The 16,092-nt window shown below is 41.1% G+C and overlaps 2 protein-coding genes across 3 annotated transcripts in view; one reads left to right on the top strand and one right to left on the bottom strand.

Moving 5' to 3' along the window:
• cnksr2a (connector enhancer of kinase suppressor of Ras 2a) overlaps window positions 1-16,092 on the top strand; it is a 69,965-nt gene that overhangs the window by 43,269 nt on the left and 10,604 nt on the right. The window contains exons 23-24 of one of the 2 annotated variants that reach the window (XM_042399243.1): window positions 706-893; window positions 5,477-5,818. In XM_042399243.1, coding sequence (XP_042255177.1) covers window positions 706-893; window positions 5,477-5,680 — 392 coding nt within the window. In that variant the 3' untranslated portion in view covers window positions 5,681-5,818. Of the gene's footprint in view, window positions 1-705; window positions 894-5,476; window positions 5,819-16,092 lie in introns of those variants that run through there. The other variant, XM_042399245.1, reaches the window with a different exon arrangement.
• LOC121888002 (kelch-like protein 34) lies at window positions 10,771-13,527 on the bottom strand. The gene has a single exon (XM_042399246.1). It carries the CDS (start codon window positions 13,361-13,363, stop codon window positions 11,555-11,557), a length of 1,809 nt encoding a protein of 602 aa, XP_042255180.1. The 5' UTR covers window positions 13,364-13,527; the 3' UTR covers window positions 10,771-11,554.

Below are 16,092 nucleotides of genomic sequence, written 5' to 3'. Positions count from 1 at the left end.
GGATGTCAGGTGAAAGCAGAAAAGAAAAAAAAAAATCTGTCTCTGACTGAATGACAACCAGCAGAGACGGGGGAAAAAAAAAAAGAGCTGAGATTTTTTAAGGTGAAGATGTGACGTCAGTACATGTGCCAGAAATAAAATCGCTCTCAGGCAGACACATTTCCATTTAAATCATCATCAGTATCTAGTAGGGTAACAGCCACTCCAGTCATGTACTGATCTAATGAGGCTAATGAGACAATGGTGGACTGGTTGCCAAGGTGAAGCCAGCGGCGTACAGGAAAGAAAGTGCCAGACTATAATAGTAAACAAGAATGATTTATGTAATCAGAGGATTTTCTAGGGTGATGATAGATTTGCTTGAGAATAAGAAATTAAATGTTTAGCAAAGACTCTCTAAATACAGTGAAATATATGTGAATTCTCGTGCGGTTAGTGAAGAACAGGAAACAAAACTGCCAGAATGGAGAGGACATTACTCAGAGATTTTTCAATGACTAATACGAGTCATTATACTGTATAATACAAGTGATGTGTGCTGCTGTCCTCCAGTGGTTGATCTGAGATATAACCCAACCAAATCAGACTTTCAACAGTTCTTTCTCCTGTAACTTCCTATCTCGTGACACCTGTGAATAGTGGAAGATTATTACATAAACATCGTTAAACGTGTGTGTCTCTGTCTTTCTCTCTGTCTGCGTGAAGGCGGCAGCGAGGGGGCGTCCCTGGGCGACCTGTTTCGTGCGTGCGAGCAGGGCGGAGTGTGCCCTCTAGGCCGCGGGTCGGAGGCCAGGGGTCAGTCGGAGTTCAGGCAGTCCTTCCTCAGACGGGCCGCTGACCCTCAGCTCAACGAACGTCTGCACCGCCTCCGCATACTGAGCTCCACGCTGAAGGTTTGTTTATACGCTCACACACACACACACACACACAAATGTGCAGGAAATATATAAATGTGCACATGAATATCATTTAGACAAAAGCACGTATACCACGGTGAGATTTAAATGTTTTTTAAAGATATTTCAAGACGTTTCAGTTCTTTATTGAGGCAACTGACCATTCACTAAACCCCTCCCCCCAAACTAGAACTGTCCAATCATAGCTTAGCAACCGTAACTAGGCACAAAAGGCCTGTAAAGCTTTGGATTTCTCCACATTGAAAAGGATTTTGCATTGAGCTCATACCGAGTATATGAAAACGTCTTTATTTTAGCCTTTCAGAGACCAAAAACTCAAGAGCAGATATGAAGGATTAATCAGTGTGTTTGACTGTTCTACATAAACTGTGATTACAGCAGAAACTGAGCTCTACTTCCAAGGACTATTTCATTAGCTACATTTGGAAATTATGTTAAAAAAAACCTTCATGACTTAGCAGGAATAGCATTTTCCTTATTATACTAGTTATACTGAGAGTAAATAGCTCTAAACCGTAGCGAAAGGCAAACACTGTTCATCTACAGGGATCATCAGCTGTTGAGGGTGATGACTTTTATGTATGCAGCTTTTCTAATACAGCTTTAGCCTCAGTGTTTTAGCACAATATCATGTCTGTCGCCATCATTATCGTTTAAAAACACCAGAAACATGAACAAGTCAGCTGGAGACGGTGTTTTCCACCCACTCACGGTGCTAATATTTGATTAATTAGCTGCAGATGATGTCATGTTAGCCAGTAAAATGGATGCTCATCAGCTAGAAGCCCGCTCTGTGCAAAGTCTGGGATCCATTGATTAATAAGATTACTCAGAATTACAACATACGTCATCAGTGTAAACTGCATATGTGATGTGGGAGAACAGGAAGAATGACGGACATAGTAACGGTATCTAAAGGGGCCGGGCTTTGTGAATGGTCAGGTTGTTTTTTTTTTAAACTATATTGCACATTTGTTTTTTCATTAAGTTGCCACATATCATATCTCACTGATCTGCACAATGTTCACAAAGAAGACTGCAATTTTTCACTTATATTTCACTCACATGCCCATCGTTCACCTTTTAATTTATGAAGTTTTTTTAAGAATTAAGAATGCATTGATTTAGCAGTTTGTATTTTCTGGCATTTTCTGATACAACTTGCTTCATGGTTTTAATATTTCCTACTTCGTAAAAATGATATCTTGTTTTTTTCTGTTCAAAATCTACTTTTTTGTCTTATCCAGAGTGTACTGAAAAAAAAAGAGTACTTTAAGATATAAATCCACCTCAGCAGCATATGCACATGCGTTTCTAATTTTAATTTCTTGCCGTGACATACACATAAACACATATGCACACATGTACACACACACACACACATGCTGTAAAATGTCTCTGTCTTGTTAGTTTTGGTGCAGTCATCTGTCCCAGTCTGTCTCCTCGGTTTGGTTTCTATCAAGCTTTGTAAAGCAGCCATCTGTGGCTTCATTCTATATGAGCAGTGGTTATGTTACTGGGCTGGTTGCCTGTGAATGGCTCTTCTGCTGTGGCTGTTTTGTTGTTGTTGTTTTATTTTTTATTTTTTGTGTCTCTAGAGTTTTGTATCTTTGTTGCTTCCTCTGTGTACATTGGGCGGGGATGGTTGGCGAGGGCGTTGAGGGGGCTTTGTCGCTTGTGCGTGTAGCTGCAGTAGCTTTTGTGAGGATCTGTGGCTTTGGCTGCCCCTGTGTGCTGGTACAGGTCGGGCGGAGGAGCTTACATGTTTATTCCCTGTCTGGCGTCTATAATACACCAAGTTTGGGGAGTTTGGATGATTAATTTCTCTCTGTCAAATAATGAAAGCGTACAGTAGACATCAAAGTCATCCCTGGTGGAGCTTTTTCTCCATGACAACAGGCAAATCTTCAAACGAAAAATGCCTCAAATCTGCCTCGGATGGACTGTTCACATTGTTATTTACAAGTGATCAGGTCCTATTTGTGTGTTGAGGCAGCATCAGCTTATCTGCATTGGTTGCTGTGGAAACAACAAAGGCATGCATATTTTATATCTATCTTTTTTCAAAATTGATACAAAGCCGCACAAGTTCACAAGTGCACAACCTGATAAAGGAGGTTCATATATACTTTGTCTAACGTTGCCATCACAGCTGGCTAACGGTGCTCTGGATGTGACGTCAACAATACTGTATTGTAAAGGATAGTTTGCAGTTTTATTTTAGCAGAAAGATTAAGACACATCTCTAGAAATCTGTGATTTTGCTTCAGTCTGAATCGCAAATATCAGCTGTGCTTTGTGTTGTCCTCGTTGGATGAAAACAATCATAATATGGATGTACAGTATGTCAAAATTCTGTTTCTGTTGAGTCTGAACATGCTGAGTTATAGCAACTTACGTCAATTTACAATGTAGGAAAAAACTTACCTTTTACTAACCCAAGGTCATTGGTTCTTTCACAGATTTAAAAATTGAAATTATAATATGGTTAATCCACCTTTTTATTGTTATTCATTTGTATCAGATATGGTAGTTTTTAGCTCTACACAATCACCAACATTCGCTCCTTATGCAAACAAGAAAAGTAGCACTTGGTACAGTAGTTACTATTTTCACTATTTCATCTCAACTTCCTTATAACTCACCCTTTACAGAGGGTATATAAGTAATAACTAGTAATTAATTATGAACAATTATTTAGTCACTTACTACTGGTTTATACTGTGTGTCAGTTACAGGCCCTCAATGGGAACACTTAAGGCCATAAAGTCTGCAGTTAAATGTTACTAAGTCTTTTGTAATAGGTCTATACTTTCTAATATGTCATCAAGCTTGCAGCTATAAATATTAGCAAGTTGTCAATAAAGAGTCATGAGTTTCTTACTCTCTCTAATAAAGCATTGATTCTGCTGTTAAAAATGTTGATCTGTGATCAGTCATCAGTCAATAATTAAGGGTAAAAGTCTCTTTCAAATGAACCAAAAGCAAAACCAGTCATCTATAATTAAAAATGTAAATAAAGCATTGATAAAAGATTATAACGATATTCTATCACATCTGCAGTTATAGATGTTAATATGTGCTGGACGGGGTTAAGGGGTAAGTTCTTAGTAACTACTAGGTAGTTTCAAACCAGTGATTTACTAAATCAAGTTGCACCATTAACACTTAAGAAATGCCTTATTTAGTGAAGAACACTTTAATTGGTTGCTAGGAAACATCTGTGTCACCGTCCAATAAGAAGCACCCAATTATGTAAACAAGAAGTCAGTGTAGCATCAGAAACTGTAACATAACTTCCAAAAATAAAAGTTTAAGGGGGCCAAAAAAATCCTTAGTGAATGTAGGTACGACCTTGTGTTATTTATATCTGCGTACCTGGAGAGATATGTGTGTTTTAGAATCAGTAGCACTCATGCAGTTTGATTATGGTAAACTAACCATATGAAGTTATTTGGTCATTAATTAGTCTAATGTTATTGACATAATGTTTTGTAATTTGAGGTATATTGTTTTTTTGTGAAATATAAAGTGTGAGGTCAGATATGTCGACCACATTCCTCATCACTCTTCAGTGTAAACCAGTCAGATATTAGCAAGCTAACGTTAGCTTTGTCAGTTGGTTAACTCAGCTTGCTTATGCAACAGTTGCACCTGGCAGTTAGTGTGATGTCTAGGGAGTCTAGGGCCATCTTCCTGACCTTGGTTACCAGGACAACGCCAGTTAAGTCTTTATCAGAATGGCTCCAGTTTTCCCAAAGACCCGGATAGCTGCATATCCAAGGAGAGGCAACGTCTCTCTCTGTAAGACTTGATGTTGCTTACTCTGTGACCCCGAGGCCCATGCTTGACCTAGTGTAACACCTAAAGATGGAAAACTCCATAACAGTTAGTATATGTAAATATTTACTAATGACTAAACTCTATGTAAAACTAGTATGTGTGGTGCAACCGGTTTTGAATTTAGTGACGTGTGAATTTCCACTCAGTAAACACTTGAGTTATAACTAGGCTAAGTTTGAGTTTATGAACAGCTGGTGCAACCGGCTCCAGATGCTCTGTCACTTTTTTCCAGATTGTAACTGATCTAACAGTTCATTAATCATATTCCTGATGAATTAACAAGCTAAAAAGACAAAATAAGCATTATGCTGGAGAAGTTTAAACACCAGGCAACCAAAAGTTGTTCTTATAACCTTTAATTGACCCATTAGTCGCTACTTACAAACCCTATATAAAGGGTGTCTTATTAGAAAATGATATCTTACTTATCATATGGCATTAGAGCAGCTACAAGTTCAAATTTTATAACTTTTCACATGATATCTTAAGTCAATTTTATTTCGACATTTGCCTCAGGGGGCTTTACAATCTGTACAGCAATACCTCCCTATCAGGACAAATCATCTACACATTTCAAATCTCCCAAAAACTTTGTGTATCCCCTTAAGTGTGTGTCTTGCTTTTCGTTTGTCTCCGTTTTAAGGCATAGAAGTTTAAAAAAAGAAAAAAAAAAAAAGAAAAGTGACCCGCCCTCCTGTGTTTCTGCATCCTCATAGGACAGGGAGGGGGAGCTAGCGCTGATTGACAGGCTGTTGGCCAATCCCCAGCTGTCGTCGGCAGAGTTCCAGGAGTGGAAGAGAGCCTATCAGGAGCTGTTCTCTCAGGAGCCAAACGCGACCGCCGCCGCCGAATCCGACCCCGGCCCGCCCCTGACCCCCTCGCTCTCTCACACTCACTCCTACATCGAGACCCATGTCTGACGTGCACATACACGCACACGCATACTCTTAAAACACACTCCTCACGCACACACACACACACACACACACACACACACACACCTACGCCTCTTCTCCTGATCCTAGAGAGAGTTGAACAAACCGCAGGTGACGTTTGGATGCATCCCCGGGAGGGGGGGAGGGGGGGGGGGGGGGGGGGGGGGGGGTTTGCGAGAGTGAAAGTTTCGCATCGGTGCAGATAGTGATGGACTGTGTCGAGAGAGGAGAGTAGAAACAACTCGACTTCACATCCTGAATCCGCTTTCAGCTGCCACAGTGTACACGTGCTAACATGACAGCTTTCTAAGGAGACGCAGACGCTTCTGGGTTTATCCGGGGCCCTCATGACACATCAATCTACGAGCTTATTGGTTATGCCACTCCAGCTGGCTCGGGGGCGGACGATAAACTGTTAAGTATTACGTGTAATCTTTTGTGCTCTATACCTTAAATACTCTCCAAGGAAACACCTTATAAGGAATCAACGAGACTTTTCTTTTGGACATTTTTCATCACGTCAACACTTCTTCTCTCATCCGTTGGAATTATACAATAATATCTGTATGAGCTGCCATTCATCCCGCTTCTTGTGCCATGTTTATACTGACTGCACAGTGTCTCATAGACAGTCTCATAGCCACTGAGTGACACACATTGTATTCTATCAAGCCTTATACTTGATGTCTATGATGATATTTACTGTACAGTGAGTGTTACAGCAGAGAACAATAAGCACAGGTCTTTTTTTTTTTTTTTTTAAATGAAGTAGTCTCAGTTTCTATCTAGTTTTAGAGACTTTTGTTTTGTGCTGGTTTTGGTAGGATTATGTACTGTGCTGGGCTGGACCTGAAGCATGCACATTCCTTCTGGAATTAAAGGAAAAGTTCACCTTTAAAAATACTTTTACACTGTTTTCAAACAGCTGGTTACAGCGTGTCTTGCATTTAGGAGCCTATGTTGTGCTTTTTTTTTTGTTACTCTTGCATATAACTGATATGATGCAAGTTTCTGTAGTTATAGTAGAGCCGAGAGAGCAATACACCTGCAAGACATGTTGCTTTTTGAGTCATGGATCAACTGGGAAAACCGTCTCACTGATCCGACTGCCACTTTTACTCTAACATTATTCCACCTACAGCAGTGCTGAACTGAAATATATTTAACTGTACATTCCCTTGATGGTAACACTAAAATTATTTTGTCAAATATTATAACACACTACATGTCCTCATTGTTTTTTTATGTTTTATTTTACTCTTACATAAAAGTTTTTAGTACATCTCCCTGAAAGCAAAGCCTTGAAAAGACCTGCAGTAAGACATTGTAATAACTTAAAAAAGATCCTGCAATGCCATGTTTTTTTTTTCCCGCTCAGACTCTGCTGATCTAAAATAAACCAAATATTGCAGAATAAGAGATAAGAATAGAAAATAAAGATAAGAATCATGGATTTTTGACTATAGACTCAAACCCTTTACAGAGATCCAGTCTACCTTCCTTTTGGCTCATAACTAAGATATGAATAAATGTTAAAAATAAACAAAGTTCATGAGATATCATTACTTTTTGTTAAAAAGCAGATCATAAATATATTAGATACCTTTAAATAGGAGACTGGATTCTTGTTGTTTTCTTTTTTTTTCTTTGATTTTTCAACCCCGTCCTCATTATAACACCTGAGATATGGTCACCGTGGTGACTACAAGTATGAGTCAACAAGCATTAGGAAACATTAAAAAAACAACCTCAAATTATAAGTATAAAGCAAGGTTAAGGGAAGGTTTGTACACAAGAAAACAAGATCCTTTATCAGAAAATAAATATATATGATATTTCTGAACATCACAGCTTGAAAATACTTTACTTAACTAACAGGGTAGAAGTTTTTAATGGTGGATTTTTCCTCGGAGAGCTTTTGGCTTCTCCGCATCCTGCATGCCACATAGAGAATATGAGGAAACATCTGCATAGGAACTATGGATCTAATAAAAATATACTAGTTTTGTTATTCGTACGCTGCTGCCAAATGACTTAATACTCAGAGACACTGCACAAAGCTATGAAAGCAATCATACACACATGCACAAAGACATGAACAGGCACACACACACACACACACACACACACACACACACCAATAAGCACACAGAGACACACTCAGTTTGAATGCTCTTTCTATGCTGCTGCCCGTGGCTGGTCGTAGTAGCATGTCTTTGTTGTAGATAAACACAATATTCCTTTTCTGTTTTTGTGTTTTAAATCTCTAGATACAGCAGATCTCTGCAAACTAAGTGTCTTGGATGATGTTCTCTAATTCTATCAGTTTCTTTTCGGACCGACTGTCGTTGAGTAAAGATTGTTTAATGTTTAAGCTATAAATTATGGTAAAAAAAAACAAACAGTATTTATATACGTGATCATTCTATATGTTCTGTCGGAAGAAGAGTGGGGATCAATAAAGTTTGGTTCGTTTGGATGAAGATGTATTTGTGGTTTTGTTTTGATTTGGCAGCCGGGAGGAGACGGTGTGAGAAGGATGTGGGAAAAGATGACGAGCGCTGGCGACAGCTGCTGTACCGTCTCTGTCAGCAAGCGAGAAAGAGAGAGAGAGAGAGAGAGAGAGAGAGAGAGAGAGTCCATGTCAAAGCAACAGAGATGCTCTGTTTTAGAAACTCAGCTCTGCTCCTCCTCCTCCTGCCGCTTTACTTACAGTTTAACTGACATTTTTACATCCACTGTTTTGTCCGAGAGGGTCCAACTGTGGACTCCAGATCACATCTGAGCAAATGGGAAGCGAGTAGGGTCACTTCCTTTTCTGCCACAAAAGTATATAAGCAAGTAGTCTTCTTCTTTTGCAGTGAATTTAATCCCTTTTCACTCAGAATGAGTCGCACAGAGAGTGAAATGTTCAGGTATTACTGGGCGGATAGAAATGTATCTTAACATAAATTTGACAATTAAATTAGAAGAAGTTACCAAATGATGAGAAAAAGGCAAGAACATATATTAATATATAAATATAATTTTATATATAAATAGCTTGCCTCTACTTTTTTTTGGCAACAACAACAACATAATATCTCCCCATGCACACAGCGAGGCCCATAAAGAAATGGTTTTCCATGTTTGGTGTGGAAGAACTTTATGGGATGAACTGGAACGCCGACTGGGAGCCAGGCCTACTGACCCAATATCAACGGCTGACCTCTCTAATACAGCAGTGGATGAATGGGAACAAATCCCTGCAGCCACGCTCCAAACTTGTGGCCTTTCATTTTGCAATAAGATGTCAAACAATCACATGAATGTAATGCGTCTACATTCTTTATCGTGTCTACATGCTTTGGCCGTGTAGCGAGCATGTACAGCTAACAATAGTGACACGTTCGACACCGATCATATGAACTTCACGGTTATTGTACGTCCCTTTTAAACGGAAAAGGATTAAAAGAAATATGGAGAGACCGCAGAACTCGATGTCAGCTGAGATTGACATGTCGAAACAAAACACATATTTACGTAAGTCATCAAATAAATATTTAGAGGATTTAAATTCACGGCAGTGTGCTTCAGGGTAGCTAAGCTTAGATGGTAGATTTAGCAACAGCTGTCCTCTCCCTGGTTTTAAACCGACCTGTAAAAGGAAAGACGAGTTATTTAGGGAGAAAATCTTTGCTTAGATATAAAGATAAGATGCTACTTTGTTAGTAAACAGACACACCAGATCCAGTCATTTGCAATCCAGTTTTATTGGTTCTTAATAGTAATTGAATGACTGTAAAATTTATTCAGATTTTTTTTTTTTTCCAGTTGTTTACAGTCATATCCTGCAGGTCTGATCACTCTGAGTTTATCTTTCGAATTAATATCACATAATCATTACTTCATGATAATTACCAATTGGAATGTGTACAAAAATCTGCATTAAATACAAACATTTTGACAATAATAGGCAATGAAAAATTCTGCACACTGTGAGTTGTGTATAAAACATCATAAGGTGCCTGTATTTTGAAGCTTTAGTACCTGAGTTGAGCACATATTCTCACTGACAATGAATCGCTCCAGGATATGAAGACACCCAATTAATTTTGAATCCAGTATTACCTGCAAACATTATTAAATATGTTAAATAAGTAATGTTTATGCAGACGGCATATGTGTGTATTCAGGATTAATTGGAAGTAGACACAAGCACAAAAGTCCATGAATAATGAACTCCAGCTATTAGAAACAAATCATGCATATGATATGATGCTTTTCCTACTCTGCAGCTTTTAACCTACTTTGTCTAATTTGGTTGTCAGTGCAGACGGAGTAAAGCTCGATATCCTCGGTTTGCTTCCATTCCTATATCTAACTTATAGAAAACTTAAATTATTCATCGCTAGTAAATAAATAGGAATGTCACATGCATCTACAACCTCTATAAAATATTCAGCTTAGCTTTGCTGTTGTTTTTATTTTCAAGATGTCCTCCCCCACTTTCATAACCTCCATAACTGTAACCTGTTCTGACTTTCTTTCTTTTTCCCCGTGTCACCTGCTGTGCGATATCCTCCTCTGCAGCTGGGCTCAGGCTCCTTCCTGAAAACTCATCTATACACGAATTGCCAACTTCCCACTAAATCTCTCCTCCATTTGTTCTCAAAAATCCCCCCCCCCTCCCCCCTCCCCTTATCTCTCTACTTAGCTCCTGTTTTTATTTCTCTTCTGAGAGCATTGTCACATTGCCAAAACACCATGTATCTTATTTCTTGCTATTTGGTTGCTTGTCATTTTTGATCCAGGGGTTTAAGCCTATTCTGCTGTCACAGTCATAGTCATTTTCTCTTTCAATAACATTATCAGCTAAATGTTTGAAAGTACAGAGACAGCCGCAGAGTGGAGTTGCATCCTTTTCCTTTCGTCTTCAATTTCATTCGACATTCAGTCAGCTCAGCCTCAGTGACCTGACATTTACACGCAAAAAAATAAAAGACAAATAAAGTAAAACGTCCCCTTTAGCCTGTTTGATTTTATTAGATTTTATTAGCTTATTTGCTTTTTTGCCAAGGGTTAGATGAGAAGATATCTGTCTGTTAAACATGAAGCTACAGTCAGGAGATGGTTAGCTTAGCTTAGCATAAAGACTGGGAGTAGGGGGAGACTCACTTACTCACAAATTAAATTTAATTTGTTTAATCTGTTTGAAAAACACAGTGTAAAAACAACAATTTGTGGTTTTATGAGAGTTTATGTGCTTTATGCTAAGCTAGGCTAAACATCTCCTGGAATATTTAACAGACATGTGAAAGTGGTATCGATCTTATTTAACTCTTGGCAAGAAAGCAGATGAGCAAATTTCCCAAAATGTCAAACTACTCCTTTAAGAAGTAGTACAATAAATTGTAAAGAAAGTTTTACTTGATTAACATTTACTTGTTTGAAATATTTTCTGAAATTTGCTAGGATCATTTGTACTCCACTATGACAGAAGACAGTACAGGAAACAGCTTACTTATTATTAATAGTGAGGTGGAAAGTGAAGCCATAGAGGCCAAAGTGGTGGTAAACATTTTATCTCTGACAACCCGGTTTCATTTCCCACCGCAGACCACAAAGCTTTCTGCTGTGAGCGATAGGTTTTACTTTGTGGTTTTTTTTTTCTTAAACCCACTAGTTTTACTTCCCCAAACCTAACTGTTTGATAACCTTTTCATTTGACAAACACATCAAAATTGAGAGTCCAATTTATGATATTGTCACATAACCATCTCAAGCAATTCTGCTCAGCATTTTGAGGCCATGTTGCTCCTACTTAAAAGTGAAATCGTCTCACTTTCTTGTCAAAAAGTTTCTCACTATGTGTGCAATTCATTCTGGCAGGGCCAGTAATGTGCACTCAGTGCCAGTGAGAGGTCTGGGAAGCTGACAGATCTCCCTCCAGCGATCTTTCTTAGTATCATATTCCAGCACACTTTTCACTATCACCTCCTGTCCTTCCCTCCATCTTCTCCCTCCGAATACCAGAAGGCTTCCAGAGGGCATTGACACCATACCGTAGCTGAAGGAGCCGGTGAGAAGTGGTTTGAGCCGTGTCCAGTGATCTGATTGTGAATCATAACGTTCGATATCGCAGAAGGGCTCATACATCCCTAACAGGGCGTAGATGTAGCCGTGTGCCGTTGCCAGGCGGTGACCGAACCTGGCGATGGACATGGACGCACGCTTCTCCCAGACTTTACCTTTGAGGTCCCAGGACAGGACTTCTTTGCTGCTTTCTCTGTTTGCATCCTGGTTATCACCTTGGTTACTGCTACGGATGCTGCCACGGTTGCCAGGGGCACCACCTGACACATAGATGCTGTTGTCAAGCACAGCGCAAGCGTGGCCGTGAAGAGGTTGAGCCATCGGCGCTCCTTTCCTCCACGCTCCTGTGGCCATGTCATAAAACTCAACAGAAGCCACAGAGTTGTATATGTCAGTGTCTGCTTGTGTGCGTCGTCCCCCGATGGCGTAAATAACATCCTCCACCACGCAGCAGGTGAACTGCGCCCGCTTCTCCAGCATGGACTTCACCTGCTGCCAGCAGTCGAAGCGAGGATCGTACCTCCACACCTGGTTGGATGTTTCCACGAAGACAGACTTCTTCCCATCCTCATCTCCCTCTTTCACCTCATCTCCTCCAATCACGAAGAGGAAGCCTCCCACCGAGCACACGCAGTGATTTCTCAGTCGCAGCGGGATGGTGGAACTCAGAGATGAAAATTTTCGACTTCTAAGGTCAAACATCAGCATCTGCTGCTCTGGCCTATCCAGACTGGACTCTCCGCCCACAAGCAGCACACAGCTGGGCGACGCTCTGAGTGTGGATTGTCTGCTTTGTCTGATTGGCTGAGTTGAGCCCATTTTGTGGTACTCCAACGCTCGATTCAGCTGGCATCTTATCAGAGGTGTGGCCATGGCTCTGTGGGCGTGGCTGAGGCTGTTGAGGTCAGATGGGGCGACCAATCCAAAGCGCAGATGACTTAGTAGAAGGTTTGATTTCAACAGTGGGATGGGGCCGTTCTCCTCCAGCCAATCCAGAGCCAGCTTTATGAGCTCCACCTCCTTGACGCCAGGTATTTCGTCGGCATCGAGCACCGCCATCAGTGACTGGATGTTCAGCCCGAGAAGATCGTCCCTGCTTTCCTGCAGCAATGTCCCCATTTCCATGGTGATGGTATGATTGGCAGAGTCAAGTGCATCTAAAAGTGCATGGCGCTCAGCCAGGTTAGCATAGCAGCAGCAATTCTCAGCACATAACCCATCAGTAATGAAGCGCTCACATATTGACACAGCTTTCTCCACTTGCAAGTACCTGGCGGCCTCCAAGGCGTCAGGAAGCGTGGCCGGTGATACGCTGAGCCAGCCGGAATACAGGAAGTCCAGAATGACGTCTAAACCCTCAGGTGTTAACGCCGGGAGGCTAATGGAGCCCGCTAATCTCTCCGCTGTAGTATCTCCAAACAGAGCCCAGAAATACTCGCTGGAGCTGGCCAAAAGGGCGCGATGACAGGGGAAAGACACGCCATCGGTCTCCAGGACGACATCACACATCTTCCTGTCAGAGCGCAGGCGCTGGAAGCCCGAGAGAAGCCCCGTTCTGTGGGAGGAACTGTAGAGGAGGGAGTAGCTATCCATCCAAAATATAGGAGACAAAAAGAGAAAGAAGGAAGGAAGGAGGGAAGGAGAAGAGGTGGGAAGATGAGAGCTTATTAGAAAGAGGCAAAAAGAGGATGAGTTAAAGAATAAGTTTAGTTAGAAAAGGAGCAGGGAAGAAGCAGTGAGAGGGAAATGACATGGAGGAAGTAAGTAGAAAGCACAGGAAAAGCTGGGATTGTAGTGAAAAACGATGTAGCCGACAAGCTACACAAAAGAGAGCTTGGCATAAAGAGAATCAGACGTTAGTAGGAGAGCGTGATAATGGGCTGCTGAAAGCAAGAAGCAGGAAACGAGTGCAAAAAGTAAAGAGAGCTGGGAGGAAAAAAGAGGAGAGTGCTTCTCCTTAGTCGAGGTCTCTCCATCTGTGTTTTTGTCCTGCTCTGTCTGCAGCGGTGGGCATATGACACCGTGATAGGAAGGTTAACCAACTGCCCCCTACACACACACACACACACACACACAAACACACACTTTGTACCGCCCCCTGGCCCTTAAAAGTGGACCATCTCAAAGCCTCCTGTCTGTCTGTGTCCGGCTCTGTTGGCTTTGTGTTTGTCCACTGCCCTTTTCTCTGCGCCCGGGAGGGAGTATCACCCAAATACATGAATACACACAAGCAGATGCATGTATACATACACACACACACACACACACAGAGACACACACACACACACAGACAGAGGCAGCCTGGCAGGGGTTTAGTGTCTATCCCAGAAAGATGAACTCATTGGTAAATACAGCTGCTCGTAGCACTAAGATTCCAGGGCACGGTTGCCACGGCACCTATCAGTGCCCTCATCGCCATGGCGACAGGAATAGAAACACAGACACAGCTTGGCGGATTCAGCGCGAGGTACATATCAAACCCGCGGAAGTTTTGCCAAGCTCTCAAAGATTTTACAAGTATCGCATAGCTTTTGTATTTGGGTAAGCTGTGACCTTTGGGGAAGCATTTAACCTTATTATGACCTACACTGTGTCAAAACCACACAGATAGATGTCATCCTATTATTTTTATGCAGAGACAGGAGGGTAAGAGTGTGAGGGAAGAAGGAGGGGGACATCATGAAGGAAGGAGTAGATGTACTTGCAGTATCAGGCTTCAAGTTGTAAAGTGTGTTTACAGTCGTCTGATTAATGTTGAGCTGCTGTGTGTGCTACTGCTATGTCTGATGCACTCACGCTTACACAAAAACACACGCGCATCAGTATGCAAACGCATTGTTTTACCGTGCACTTAAAAGTTGTTGCAGTATTCTCTGCAGCGTACATTTCGCAGTGAGTTATGATCATCGTCTCTGAATAGATGCTGGCTCACACTCAGAGAGATGAGTGTGTAGTTGTGTGTGTGCGAGTGTTTGGTTTATGGAAAGGTTACACTAGTTCAAAATCCAGCGTGCAGGCTACTCGCAAAAAGAAAAAAAACAAACTCACACCTTTTTGAAACTGCAGAGTGTTTTTAATCTTTCCCACACAATGTCAAATCCTCCCATATGGTTTGTTAAAACACCAGCAGCGAATATTCCACCATGACCTGATGGAGGCTAAACTTAGCTACAGCTGCTCCGTGTGTGTGTGTGTGTGTGTTTGTCTGTGTGCATGAGGACATGTGATGTGTTGATGGATACGTGCTGTAATGGGGTCGGGATGTGGGGGGTATCAGGGCTTATGGTGTGTATCATGGCATGTGTGTAATGTTGCATTCCTTCCTGAAACAGATGGATTTGGAGGTTTAGGTCGGGATCAAAGTGATTCCATGCACACAGACACCCCTGACTCCTAACTAAAACCCTATAACATATGGCATATAATACAAGAATATTACACTTACAGATATCAGGGCTCTTTCTTTGCTCTTCAGGGTTTACCAGTAATATGAAAATGAACTCCAAGCTCTATTATCCATCACAGTGAATATGAAGTTGTAATTTGTTTTTGTCAGAGTTTCAGGTTATTTAATTTTCCCTGAATGGAGTCATTCTCATGTATTACAGCACATTCTGTTTACTGTCAGTCTCCTGACACCCACAGGAAAAGAATATAATCCCCTTTAAACATGTCACTTTAAAAAATGTGTGCTGTCTCATCCTGTCTTCTTATGTGGGGTCTTTGTTATCTCATACACCCCGATGATGATGTTTCCTTTCTTTCAAAATGACAAAAACCAGGAAATCTTATTACATAAAGCAAGTGTTCTAAAATTGAGCAGGACAAATACAAAAAAAGCAAAGATATTCAGTGTTTGTCGACCAAAAGACCAAAACCAACAATGCGTTGGTCCATCTCTTTGTACTTTCTGACTTCCATATTCTGTCTGTGGCTGTCAGCTCCAAGCCCATTCACTGCTGCAGTCTTACAAATACAGTATATACTTTCTTAAAATAAAAGCTCAGTAATTTCCTAAAACAACTTGTCACTGTAGTTTTTAGCAAACATTACTAAAACAGAAGTAAGTAGGGCTTTCGTTGGGGACTATTTTCAGCTCTAGTGAGTATTTCTGGCAGCAGGGTGGTTGATGCAGGATCGAGTCAAAATAGACTTCAGTGCCAGTGTTTATTGTAATGAAAGAACATGTCACTCAGTGCAACAGTGACTCATTGATGTATTTTTGATTGGACAACAAGTTTCAACCACCACAGACGGCTGCTAGAAGCTGGCTCCAAACGACCTCTGGCTCCAGTAGACTCCTGTTCAAAAATCAACTTTTC

This window comes from Thunnus maccoyii, chromosome 21 (assembly GCF_910596095.1).
Source record: "Thunnus maccoyii chromosome 21, fThuMac1.1, whole genome shotgun sequence".
Classification (NCBI taxonomy): Eukaryota; Metazoa; Chordata; class Actinopteri; order Scombriformes; family Scombridae; genus Thunnus; species Thunnus maccoyii.
This window is presented reverse-complemented; position numbering and strand designations above follow the sequence as displayed.

What these genes read in the sequence shown, in the direction of transcription:
- LOC121888002 (XM_042399246.1), bottom strand. Translation starts at nt 13,363, where the DNA reads ATGGATAGCTACTCCCTCCTCTACAGTTCCTCCCACAGAACGGGGCTT.